Source organism: Ammospiza caudacuta, chromosome 6 (assembly GCF_027887145.1).
Source record: "Ammospiza caudacuta isolate bAmmCau1 chromosome 6, bAmmCau1.pri, whole genome shotgun sequence".
NCBI lineage: Eukaryota > Metazoa > Chordata > Aves > Passeriformes > Passerellidae > Ammospiza > Ammospiza caudacuta.
In genome coordinates, this window is record NC_080598.1 from 40776352 (window position 1) to 40789345 (window position 12994).

The 12994-nt window shown below is 40.6% G+C and overlaps 1 protein-coding gene across 2 annotated transcripts in view; it reads right to left on the reverse strand.

The window, feature by feature from the left end:
• Positions 1-12994, reverse strand: part of BAZ1A (bromodomain adjacent to zinc finger domain 1A) — a 63653-nt gene that overhangs the window by 38589 nt on the left and 12070 nt on the right. For both annotated transcript variants that reach the window (XM_058806201.1, XM_058806199.1), the window contains exon 4: positions 4178-4321. In XM_058806201.1, the coding sequence (XP_058662184.1) occupies positions 4178-4321 (144 nt within the window). The remainder of the gene's footprint in view (positions 1-4177; positions 4322-12994) is intronic.

Consider the following 12994-nt stretch of genomic DNA (forward strand, 5'->3'; position numbering starts at 1 on the left):
GAGCAGCTTTAGCATAAAAATATTGTTATTTTTGCTTATATTTTATTTTGTAAAGCATTATATAAAACACATTAGAGTTAGCAAGGGTTAGATCCACTTCACTGCAGAGATCCCTTACAAAAAATCTTCTCAGCACAGCTCTGACACACAAATCCAGAGGAAAAAACACAGAGTATTTTGTAACTTAGTAGGTAAAAACTACAACTGACTCACCCATATCACACTAGTTTCTACTGCAGTCAAGTGAGTGTGGTTAGTACCTGTGTGAGAATCTTGCATTTTTAGTAAGGTTATAGTGAACCACTGACAGGTAATAATAACCACTGACAGGTAATAATCTCATCAGGCCTTCAATTACTTTGGCATGTTGCCCACATGACCTGAACATAAATTTCTTCTTACACTACAGCTATGCTACACTCTGACAGCACAGTACTAAGGGAGCAGTACCAAGTAACCCCTGAGACCTTAGAACCATGGAATTGTTAATGTTGGAAAAGGCCTCTAGGACTGAGTCCAGCTACCAACCTGGCCCCATCATGCTCACCACTAAATCACATTTTCAAGTGCCACATCCACATGGCTTTTTGAACACTCCCAGGGATGATGATTTCATGACATCCCTGAGCAGCCTATTCCAATGCCTGATGTTTCAGTGGAGAAATTTTTCCTATTATCCAATATAAACTTTCCCTGGCACAATTTGAGGCCACTTCATCCTGTCACTTGCAACCTGGGAGAAGAGACCAACTACACCCTCGTTTCAGGTGGTTGTAGGGGGTGCTAAAGTCCCTCCTGAACCTCCTTTTCTCCAGGCTAAATAAACCCTGCTCCTTCAACCTTATCCTCCTGAATTACCTTGATCTGCACCATCTGGTCTGAGTCTTGCCACAGCTACCTGTATCTTACTGTATTTAACAAAAACCGAAAAATTGCACCAAAAAATACTGAAGTTGGAGGATCCAGAATGTTGTCCAAAAGTGCTAAAATGACTGCTGTCCCACTTTTCCCGAAAAAAGGCAGTGGCTTTTTTCCCTTTCACTCAATTTGGGAATGGACAAAACTCCTTTGAAGAATGCTAGGTAAGTAACACAATCATTTATGGTCTCATCACGCTCCAGTGCAAGCCTTGCACAGGTAACCTGTCAGCAAACTGATCCCCAAGGCACGGCTGCCTCTGACATCTCTGACGGGTGCCACTGACAAGGAACTCTGTACTGAGCAATAACAACAACCGTCCACTTGGAATTGCAAATATTTTCTGCAAGTATTTTCAACAACAAAACAGAGCAACCTGAAGACGGTTAAGAACATTCTAGGGACAAGACAACTGACTTTTAACTTTTTGGTGCAGATTTTAAGGTGCCTTTGATCCAGGTACTTTGGTTTTTCCTTATAACATAAAAAGAGGACTACCCATCATCATTATTCTTGGATTCAAGCAATGTAGAAATGAGAGAGGAAGAAAGGAAAGATAATAATTACAGATGAAGAAAGATTTTACTGTACTGAAGATATTATATAGCTTTAATGACAAGCTATGCCCACATTTTAATGTATCCAGTGAATAATTTTTTTCCTCCAAATAAATTTAAAAACTCATTTGAAGATGGTAAAAGGCCTGGATGGTAAGGTTACACTGACATTATTTCCAAAAACTGTTACCTCTTATATCCCCAAACTTGCAGAAACAATTAGCCCTTCCCCAAAATTAATCTTCAATTCAAACTGAACAAACACCGAAATTTACTGCCATAAACCAGCCAGCAAACCAATAATTTTTTTTCTAGTATTTCTGATGATGCTTGATGATTCACACTACTCACAGCCCTGACAAAAGGAATGACATGAATAATTAAGTTGCAGCTGAATTGTCTGCATTTGGCAGCAAAAGCCCCCAAACCTCCAGGCTGCTGCTGAGTGCTAAAGCCAACACAAGAATTCAACCTTACCTTTAAAAGCCTATCAGTTTAAGGTGTGAACACTACTATTCCATGTGACCACTATCCTATGGTACCAGAGGCTCCCAGGGCATAGCAGAAATGTTTTAAGAACTCAGAAAATTTGCTACCTTTTGCTATGTAAGCCAGGCCTTAGAGCACAGCCTGTTTTTCTGAGGGAAAGTAAGAGCATCATAGCCTCTTTCTTCCTGTACCACCCCAACTTTTACTGAAGAACACAACAGAAAAGGTCAGCAGCAACATTTGTACCGACTACACAGCTATTTCTGCCCCACACAGACAGGAGGAGTAGGGTCACAGAAAGGCTGAGATCTCTAATGACATCTATTTTCAGTTAAGATTCTCCAGCCTTACAGATTCTTTAGGAAAAATATTTGCAGATGGCCCATCAATCTGTGCTGTGCTCCCCTCCCCCTCCCTCACAAACACCCTGAGCATCTGCTGTACCATTGTTTAACAGCACTGCAGCTTTGCACAAAGACGGTCTCAAAACCTGCAGATTTGTGTGCAGGCTGAGGCAGAGCTGTCCTGCACACATCGATTTGACATTGGTCCCAAGGTGACTAACATCCATACTCTCCACATACAAGTCTCCCTATAAACAGCAAAATATAATCTCTGAAGGACTAGGGATACAAAACCATGTCATTCAGTTCAGTGGGATTTCATCGTTTTGAGCAATGGTTTAAAGAATCTTATATGCTAGCATACAAAAATTCATGACAATGCTCTACTTACAGATCGGTTTTACACATACTGCAAATAACACTTTTCAAGTCTGCATATACCCAGAATATATCTAGAAAATTACTGTTACTATACTCTAACATTTGTTATAAACAGACTCACTTAAAAGTTACAGTAAGCATTTTAAAGACACAAGAGGTTTGCAATTTAACTTGCAGCATCAATGTTAGATATGTCCCAGAATACCGTATATTCTCACAAGAACTCCCCTTCTAAGAGAAAGAAATCATTTTCCCTCCCTTCTCTGCACTGTCAAAATAAGTAATCAGCTGGGGAGAACAACAGATTGACTGGGAGTACAAGACTTAGTCTTACCACCAGCTCTGCATGCACAGAAGTGACAGCAGTATAATGGATCAATCCTACAGTCAGCTCTGTGCATGCTTGCCTAATTCCAATAACCTCCTTTCAAATGCCACATGCCTTTTGGAATACTGAAAATGCATTTATTTTTTCAAATACATAGGACATCTTCATGAACAACTTAGACACTGCCTTCAAGAGACAGCAAAGAAATTTAAAAATTATTTATCCCATGTTATTTTCTTAACCAAGTGAGGAGCTCTACCCTAGTTATTCTAGGCATGTCAGGACATGACTTCATCATAAAGCAATCAACAAGATTAACTTCTGCATCCATGTGACATCTTAAAGTCAGTAACAGTTCAGGCAAAGCCTCTGTGTTGCTAGATGCTAGATTAGGGCCCACTTCAAACACTCCTCTTTCATCATCATGCCTATGAAACACAGAAGTCTTTCTTCTCATTATACTGCTAGGATAGGCTCAATTACTGCTCACTAAGGGAACAGTCCAACACAATAAACAACGCAGTTACAACCAAGAAGATCTCCTATTCAATGTTATTAGGCTACTCCAGCCCACAGAAAGTTCCTCAAGACAAGACACACAGTTTCACTGCACCTAACATCATAACCAAATCCATCAAATACAATGATATATTTATATGGACACATGCACAATGAAGTAAGCTTGTTATGTTTTTGGGTTTTTTGACACAACAAGTCTCTGGGAAAACTTTTCAGAGAGCTCCAGTAACAGCGTGTCCTGTCATAGAGTAATCTCAACTCTGAGCCCCATACTGGAAGCGAAGTGATACCAAAACTGCACAACTGCAGCACACGCTGCACTTTCTGCTACAGCAGCACAGATGTGCCAGCACAGAGAACCACCAAGAGGTACACACAGCTCTTCCACCATCGCTCAGCAAAACCAGTCACTGCAAAGTGATAAACAACGATTAACCTGTAGGTATTGCCCTTCTCATAATGCAGTTTTCTGGTGCGTTAGCAGAGCCTGCACCCCTGAAGGTTCAGCTTGTCACCTTCAGCTGTCTGAACGCTCACAACCCATACAGATCAAGTAATTTGTTTCAGTCAGACTCTGACACATCTGGCTTTAATCTCCTTCCCAGCCAGTCAGAATGACACACAGTAAAAATATCCTGTACCCGTTTTGTGCAGAGCTGTTGTGCGTTTCTGAGTCGTCACTGTCGCTGATGACAATGGTGTCCCCATCAGCACTGCTGGTGTGCCCATTCGCCATTCCATTGTGATGGGCTGGAGCTATGACTTCCAAAACCTTACACTGCAACCTGCAATAAAACACAGACATTTATTAATGGCAAAAGTCTTTCACTAGTACAAGGAGTCTAAAGTTGTAGCGGATGTTATTTTAAGAATACATACATAACTGAACATTGTACTGTCTACTAAGTAAGTAACCAAGAGCCTTGAACTGAAATACTAGGTAAAATATTAATTTTGTAAGCACCATCTAATAAATGGACAAATTAATCTGCTTACACAGCCATCAGCTTCACTTCTCTGGAAACAAATCAAGTTACTTGTGGTTCTGAGGTTTTTCTTCAGTTCTCATTTAAGTAAACTAAAAAAGTTAACTTAATGCATTACTTTAAAACTAGACAACAAAACTCCTATGTTATTTTCACAGCATTCTAAGAAAAGCAAAATATTTTGAGATCCCAAAGTATTTTTACTTGTAAGAGATCATAATCTACTACTGTTGATGACCTAAATAAACAAGGCTGAAATGATCATTATGCATCTAATCTTAATAATGGCCCATTTATCTGCTGACACATATTAAGGCTCCATCTGGCATGCACACAATTGGAAAAACAAGCCTATTCCTTTGCCATCCTGAATGCTAGTTATAAAAGAGAGAATTAACTACATATCAAAAAGTATGATTAATCAACACTTCATGCTGGGTAACTGTACTGTAGCTGGTTCTTAACCACTAACTTTCACCCCTTTCTAGAATTCCATGGTTCCTATTATTTAGTTTAACATCCAAAAGCCTTGTCTGATTAATGAAAATTAACTGCTGTAGCCAATGGATGTTGTCACATTCTACCACTAAAAGCTCAAAGCATGGAGGAAAAGAACACATAATTTTCTTCTCAGGGCACCAAGCTGTCCCACTTGAAATATGTAAAATGAAGAATACATCAAGTTCTGGGCTTGAACTAGTTATGTCACACTTAGGCTAAAAACAAATAAACCTCACAAAATCCATGACAAAATCTAAATGTTTTTCTTTCTGAACTGAACATTGGCAAAAAGCAAGCAATGTCAAAATATTTCTTGAACACATCTTTCTGCAAGCAGACAGTACTGCTGAAAACTTGCAGACATGGAAAAGACTGGGGATAGAGAAAAGAGAAAGATAAGATGCTGGTAGCTTGAGAAAACCCCAAAGAATTAAAATAATGTAAAGACATTAAAATATCCTAGGTAGTATTCTTGTGACATTATCAAGGATCAGTAAGCAGTTAGACCCTGTAGCTGCTCCCTCCAATAGGAAGGAAGGTCCAAGATGCTCCAGCACGTTATTTAAAAAATATGAAAATAATTTCATTAAAAAAAACCATCAAGACTATTTACATCCTTATATACTCCTAGAGACAACAATATGACCAGTGCTTACAGTGTCCATGGGGACACGAGAGCTGCTTGCATGCAGAGGCAGCCTGAGCCTACTTGCTGGCCACAGGCACACTGCCATTCCCAATGCAGCCTGTATGTTTCCAAAGCTGGCTGGCCTGGAAGACACGTCTTCCCAGACAGTGGAGACCAAGCTTATTAACTGTAAAAAATCTAGATGGATTCTGTGTGAAGAACCGAGAGTGTCCAAGTATAGTGGAGGTAGAACCTGGTGACTGCTCACAAAGTCAATGCAAGTCCAACAAGGCTTATTAAGGCCTGGTCCACACCAGACTCTGAGCCCTATAAGTAAAGTCTATTACTAGTAACTTGGTTTTCCAATATTAGGAACATCACAGTTACCTCTTCATTTTAAATAATATGGACCCAACTGCATGACAGCATGTTTATTATTAGGCTGGGTTTTTTAAAATCCAATAAAGATCGTCTCCTAAAAAAAGGCTTCTTAGTGGAATTAGTCTTGTTTGAGATTATGAACTACATTTCCTAGTGAGTCCAACTCGGATGAAGCCACACCTTAGTTTCTCACGGAGCCCAGCGGAGGCTGCCACACGCTGGTGCAGTTCCGGCGCTCCCCACCAGGGGGGGCGCACACGGCGCGGCCCCCGCTGACAAAGCGGCCTCAGCGCACGCCCGGCCCGGGCCGTGCCACGGCACAAAAACACTTCATGTTCATGTTCCACTCACCGAGGGGCTTTCCAACTCTGGCTTTACCTGCTCATCCATCGAGCGCCCCGTCATTTACAGGGCATCGCATCTCTTTTTCTAAGAATGGCAATTACATATTCTATACGCTTGATTCAATAAGCAGCCAAATCCCCAATAACAGCTGCATTCCACTCCCGCCCCTTTCCCCTTTATTTTTCAGCAGGAAGAATGACTAACAGACTAAGCTATCTCAGAAGGGAAGTGATACTCCATCTTCTATGCCGTTCAAATCATTACCAGAAACCTTTGGGGAAGGAATCAAGTGAAACATTACCTGGTGCAATAAAAGCACAATCCTGTGCAATTTAATGCTTACTGATGGACAGGAGATTAAAGACAGTGATGCAACCATTCCTTCTGGCATTAAAGAAATAATCTATGAATGATTTTTTTAGCTTGTAGTCAAGTCATGGCTAATAGCATCAATTCCCTGGACTAAGTGGCAAAAACAGTTTCTAGTGCAAGTGGTCTGCTCTTCTCAATAACCTAACAATTCCCTGAGTTCACTCACTACAACTCTTATTTTATAATATAAGGCACATAAAACAACATAGCTGAAAGCTGAAGCAAGACATTTAAATGACACATACTACTTGAGAATTACTTCCTAAAAAAGATACTTCAAGATCTTTACCCAGCTTATGTCAAACCATGCTCACTATTCCCATAAAATAACATTTGGGGGCAACTCAATCTAAAAAGACAGCAGCATCAACATAAATATGTACCCCAACTATCCCCATCAGTCAGGAAGCACTTTCTTCAAATTACAATAAAGATTACAGTCACACTGAGTGAATCTCAAAGGCTTTCAAAATAAATTGAGAATAGAACCATTAGGAACTTGCACACAACAGTCCCAGCAACTCTAGCTCAGACACTACTTAAAACAATTTTGCTTACCTATTTCTGCACTACAGGCTGTTATCCACAGTGGAGTCTTCTGGCTCATTGAAAGGATGGCCTCATGATTACAGATCTAATTTTTGTTAGGCTCAGAAACTAAGATCTTTGAGGTCTGTTATGGTAAGGGTTCAAATAAACGCTTAGCCTTATGGTTTTATCTTTATTCTTTTAAAAATCCCAAAACAACAAAGAACAACACAGGAGTCCAAAGGTTTTCAACACAAAGCCAGAGTTCAGTATCACAAACATAATTTATTTTTAAAATGTATCTTCTCTCTCAAATGAAGTCTGAGAATTTCCATTGATTTCCATGAATGTTGTGTAGGGTTGGTCAGCTGCACATGCAAAAGAACAGAACTAACTCCAGCAACCCAAGGGCTAGGGACTACAGACTGGGGCACAGGACAGTTCCTAGGAAACCCAAACTCAGTCTCCTTCTGCAGAAACTATTCTGGGCTGTGCTTAGAAGAGCCTACATCTAACAGAAAACTAAAGTCTGACCGAACCTTGTCCCTCCCAGGACTCTAAGAAAGCTGAAGTAGATTGAAGGTATACAAAAGCAAACTGCACTTGCAGCCTAGGCTGCTGCTCCACAAGATGCAGAGATGACTTAACAGCTCCTGTCAAATGGGAAGATCTTCCTTTGCCACTCCTCTTTCCAGCCACATACATGGTGCTTGCTTTTTGCTGCTCTGGCAATCACTTTCATTTATTAATTGTCATGAAACTGGATTCAACTACCTAATAAAAAACTAAACAAAAGAATATACATTAAAAAAAAAAAACCACCAAAATCCCTAAACCAATGTGAAATGCTGGGTAAACTTGTATCATTATTACCTACTTTAAGCAGCTCACTGAAGGATGGATGAGAGTTAGGACATATGCAAGTTATAAACACTGACCACAAATAAATGCAGAGGAGGCTGGAGAGCTGTCCATCTACTCAAGAGGTGGGAGAAGAGGGGCTGCCATTGAAGACCAAGGCAAATAAGTTTTTGATTACCTCAGCCTTCTACTCATCCATTGTCACCAGCTTTCCAGCACTGTTTATCGGGGGGTTACACCCTCTTGACCTTCCTTTTCTGGTTAATGCATGTGTTAAAGCTCTTTCTGTTATTTGCATCCCCTGCAAGGTTCAATTCCAGCTTTGCCTTGCTCTTCCCAGGTCACCTGTCAGTCCTGTCTTTGTCTGTCTGTGTATTTGCTTCTTTCTCTTTAGTTTGAACATCAGGTCCCTACTCAGCCAGGCCACTGTGCTATTTTCCAGCAGATGTCAGGGCGGTTGAAGGCCCCAAGAAGGACAAGAGCCCGTGAGTGCAATGGTTCCTGTAGTCAGCAATAGTTCCTGACAAAGCAATAAGGCTTTGTCAATACAGACACCTTGTCTGTAGCAGTTACCAACCTTTGTTACCAACCTTGCTTCCTTTTGTTGCCTCAGTGTCTGATTTTTACCCACAGGCTTTCAACCTGCTCATGGCTGTTCTTCACAGACAGCTCTTTACACTCATTCCACCTCTTGATGAAGGGGGCAACCCCTCCTCCTCTCTTCCTCCCATCTCTTCTGAACAGCCTGTAGCCATCAATGGTCACAGTCCAGTCATGGGATTTGTCCCACCATATTTCAGTAATGGTAACAAGGTCATAGCTTTCTAGCAGCAAAATGCTTTCCAACTACTGTTTGCTGCTGATGCTGTGTGCTTTGATGCAAGGCACCCTCAGCTGGGCTGTCAGCTGTGTCACCTTCCTAGAGGAGCACACCCCTGAATTCCTTAGAGATAATTCTCTGGTGGTTTCCCTTTTGGTTTATAATACCTTAGGAGACCCTGGCTCATCTCCCTAACACTGCATGTTCCAATATGGCTCACACATTTCAGAGTCAGTATAATATAGATGCACTTCAGCTAGGCTACTGATTTCACCCCCAATGCTGGCAAGCCTGGTCTTATCCCTTTCCTCCTTCAAACCTAATTTTAAGCCTTTTCAATCACCCCTGCCAACTCAGGGACTTTTAGACAGGCAAACCCCATTTGTCTACAGCCGGCCTGGTGCCATAGAAACTGTCCCATGATTGCAAAAGCCAAAACACCACTGATGGCCTTTAAGCCACGTGTTGATCAGGTGAGTTATCCTGTTCCTTTCACCATTTTCCTCCCTGCTACCAAAGGATTTGAGGAAAACACCACCTGTGCTCTTGTTCTTTCAATCTGTTGCCCTAGTGCCCTGAAGTTCTTTTTGACTGCCATGAGACTTCTCTCATCAACCTTGTCACTGCCAACCTGCACAACTAGAAGTCAGTAATAATCAGAGGGCTCAATTAGTCCTGGGAGTCTCCTGATGACATCCCTTACCCAAGTCCCAAGGATGCAGCAGACTTGCCTGTGGAATGGATCCAGCCGGCATATGGGGCCCTCAGTTTCCCTGCAAAGGAAATCACCTACAATCACCTTTCTTTCTTTCTTAACACCCAAAGTTTTGATCCATCTGGCTGACTGACTTGTTCTGGGCAAGCTCCAAGAGAGAACTTCATCCCCACTATTTTCTGTCTGACCCTGATATTGCAGACCTTCATACATTTTCTGCAAGGCCACTTTGAAAGGAAAGGGAGGCTGGGGGGAGTTGTCCTGTCTCCCTGGGCAGGGACCTGTTTCCATTGACCCACACCTTTTAGGTCCCCCCTTCTCCCTGATGGTGAGAGGGTCAGGGTTTCTCTGACTCTTGCCAAGCTTCCATCCACTGTATTTCTCTCAGGGACTGGAGGATGTGACTCCACCAGTCTGTTTTCTCTCATACTCCCTGATACTCCTCAGCCTTTTCCCTTCCTCTTCAGAATGAAACAAACCAGAACAAATTCTTTCCTTCATCTCAGCAGCTCAAAGACACATACAAGCTATTAGGAGTTGCAACAGGCCAGGTACCTCCATCTGCTGCTGCTGGAGAAGTAGAAGAACACAGTTTAAACAAGAGAAGAGAATCTGCACTCTACTATGTAATAGGCCCAGACCATTACAGGATACCAACTGAAAAACCTCAACCCTGCAACTATTGGCACTTTTGCTTCCCAGTAAAGTTCCTCCCAAATGCAAAGCAGGCCTTTACATCCAACCAAGGCTGGCATTAGAGAGGCTCTGAGAGGAGAGACCACTTCTCACAGCTCCTCAATTGAGCATTCTGCACACCAGCTTCTGATCTGGCTGGCACTAATTACTCTGACAGAAATAATACTCTGGTATTCAGCTATGTCCCCATTTCAAGTCAAAAAACAAGATACCCTGAAGGCTCAGATGAGTTGTAAATGTGTCTCTTTGTGCTTTATGATAAGCAGAAAAAACTACCCCTTGGATGGCACATGGCTGTTTCAAATGAGACAGTGGGGGAACACTGCAACACTTTGAAGTCAGCTTTTAAAATAAAACCCACAATGATCAGTGAATCAGAAGCAAATTCACTTTTTAAGACACACAAATGAAAGTAATGTTTTTCAAATGCCAAAATTAAAAAAGCACACTTTTTCTAATAATATATAAGGTTAGTTGAATACAGAAACCCCCATAAGAGTAATATACAAGAAGGTGTAGTAGCAAGTGCTAAAAAGCACCAAAAAAAAAACTATAGCACCATTCTGTTTTGTCAGCTTTAAGGAAGTTTTTAAGAAGCAAATGTCAAGTAAGTGCAGTCACTCATATCCTTGTCCTAACAGTTTTCATACACTTGAGAGTAATTAAGGAGGTAAAAGACAACATCTGAAGGAATAAGTGACATCTTTTACTAAGCTAACTGATACTGTTTAATGCACACACAAACAAAAGCACACAACAAGGAGACAGGTTTTATGCACATAATGGCTTCCTAAAGTACAGAAAGAGCTGCTGCTTTCGGGTTTTAGCATCTTTATTCAAGTTATAATTAAGATTGTATGTTTCAAAGAAACTAGTAGGAAACACAGTTTTGCTTAGGAAAAGAGCAAGTACAGACTAGCTGTATCAGCTGTCTCCTGCAGAATTAGGACAGTACTACACTGGTATATGTATCATTTTGACTGCCCAGCATTTGTTTCATAGCATTAAAAACAAGTAAGCAATAAAACAAACCAAAACCTTTACCTTTGAATTTATAGTTCTAAAACAGAGAGTGTGAGAATGAGAGCAAACAGAGACTGGCAGTGCCAATTGTTGTAACAGCTGTTTTAACAACCCATAAGAAAGGAGCTGCAGGTTCTTTCCCATATATCATCATCTCATAGCTTCCACTACTCAAATACAAATATATTTATTAGTCAAAAAATTTACATTTACATCCCAAAGGATTTAAGGGTAGTGGAAAGTAAATTTGTTAAATGTGATTTTTCCAGGACAGAAGTTGACTGATCCTTAAACAGCTATGCTGAGAAAATGCATACTGTATTTCCTTTATGAATAGGTAAGCTGCTCTCCAGTACTATCAGAGATGCTGTTTCACAGACACCATGCTAGTTTTGATACTTTCTGGAATTTCAAATTCACCTTTCAAAATAAAGTAGTAAACTTCCTTTGTATACAGGAACTTACATTTAAGCATTACCACTAAAAAGCCACACAATTAGTAATTATAATTTAAATAATTTAAATTCTCTGTAACTCATTAGTCTAAACAGGCAAGACACTGTCACTACCTAGTGGTCTTATAATAACTCATCCTAGCACTCAGAAGACAACTACAGATATAGAGATATAGACAGACAGATATAAGCAATTGCCAGTTTGAATAGAAAAGTTGGAAAATTAGCTCTAACTTTATCTCTTGCAAGGATTATCTTCCACCATCCTAACTCCTTATCAGCTACAGTCTTGACCAGCGACATGCTTCCTGTGCCCCAGTTAAGACTTACAGAGATGAAAACAGTATGCAAATCTTTTAATTGGCCTAATGCACTGGTTAATCCACTCCTAAATGAACACTCCTAAAGCACTGGGACACCAGTGAAAACAACTGATGAGTGAAAAGAAGTTTGATCTCTGATTATCTGTTTCCTGCAGCTTGACAATTGTCAACATCAGATCATTCAAAGCAGAGAAAGGATCTTAACCTATTCAAATGTATGATCAGATGCAGAATCTTCCTAACAGAACATCATCTACTGCTTCTGCAAGTAGGCTCATTTTTAAAAGCATTCTGGTGTTGCTTGGTCACAGACATTAGCCAAGTATTCTTTTGCAGTGGTGTCATCTAGTGGTCAAATTCAATGAAAAAACGATATTCCTTTCTGTATTATTTTCTTCCTTCTTACACACTGACCTTTAAGGCATCTATTTCAGTCTGTAAGTGGCTGACTTTTTACTTAAGTGCCATACTAACTGATGGACAAGAATTGGTTGTGCTCCAGCCTCCACATGGGGAAGGGAAGACGTCACCACATAAGCTATTTTCAAGAGTGGAGGTAGAGTTGCCACATCTCCTCACTGCTCAAGTCAGACCAAAAGCTTATAGTTTAATTAACTAATTATCAAACTGCTCACTTATATATCCTCATAAAGCAGGACATTACTTCTTGTGATAGCACCCAGACTCAGAATACTGGTGATAAATGACAATATGTTGTTTACATGGGCTGTAAATGAAGTTTTTCCTCCAACAAATTAAAACAGTTGTAAAATCCAAAAAGCATGATGCTGACTTCAGGCAGAAAAGAAGAGGTCTTACTGCTG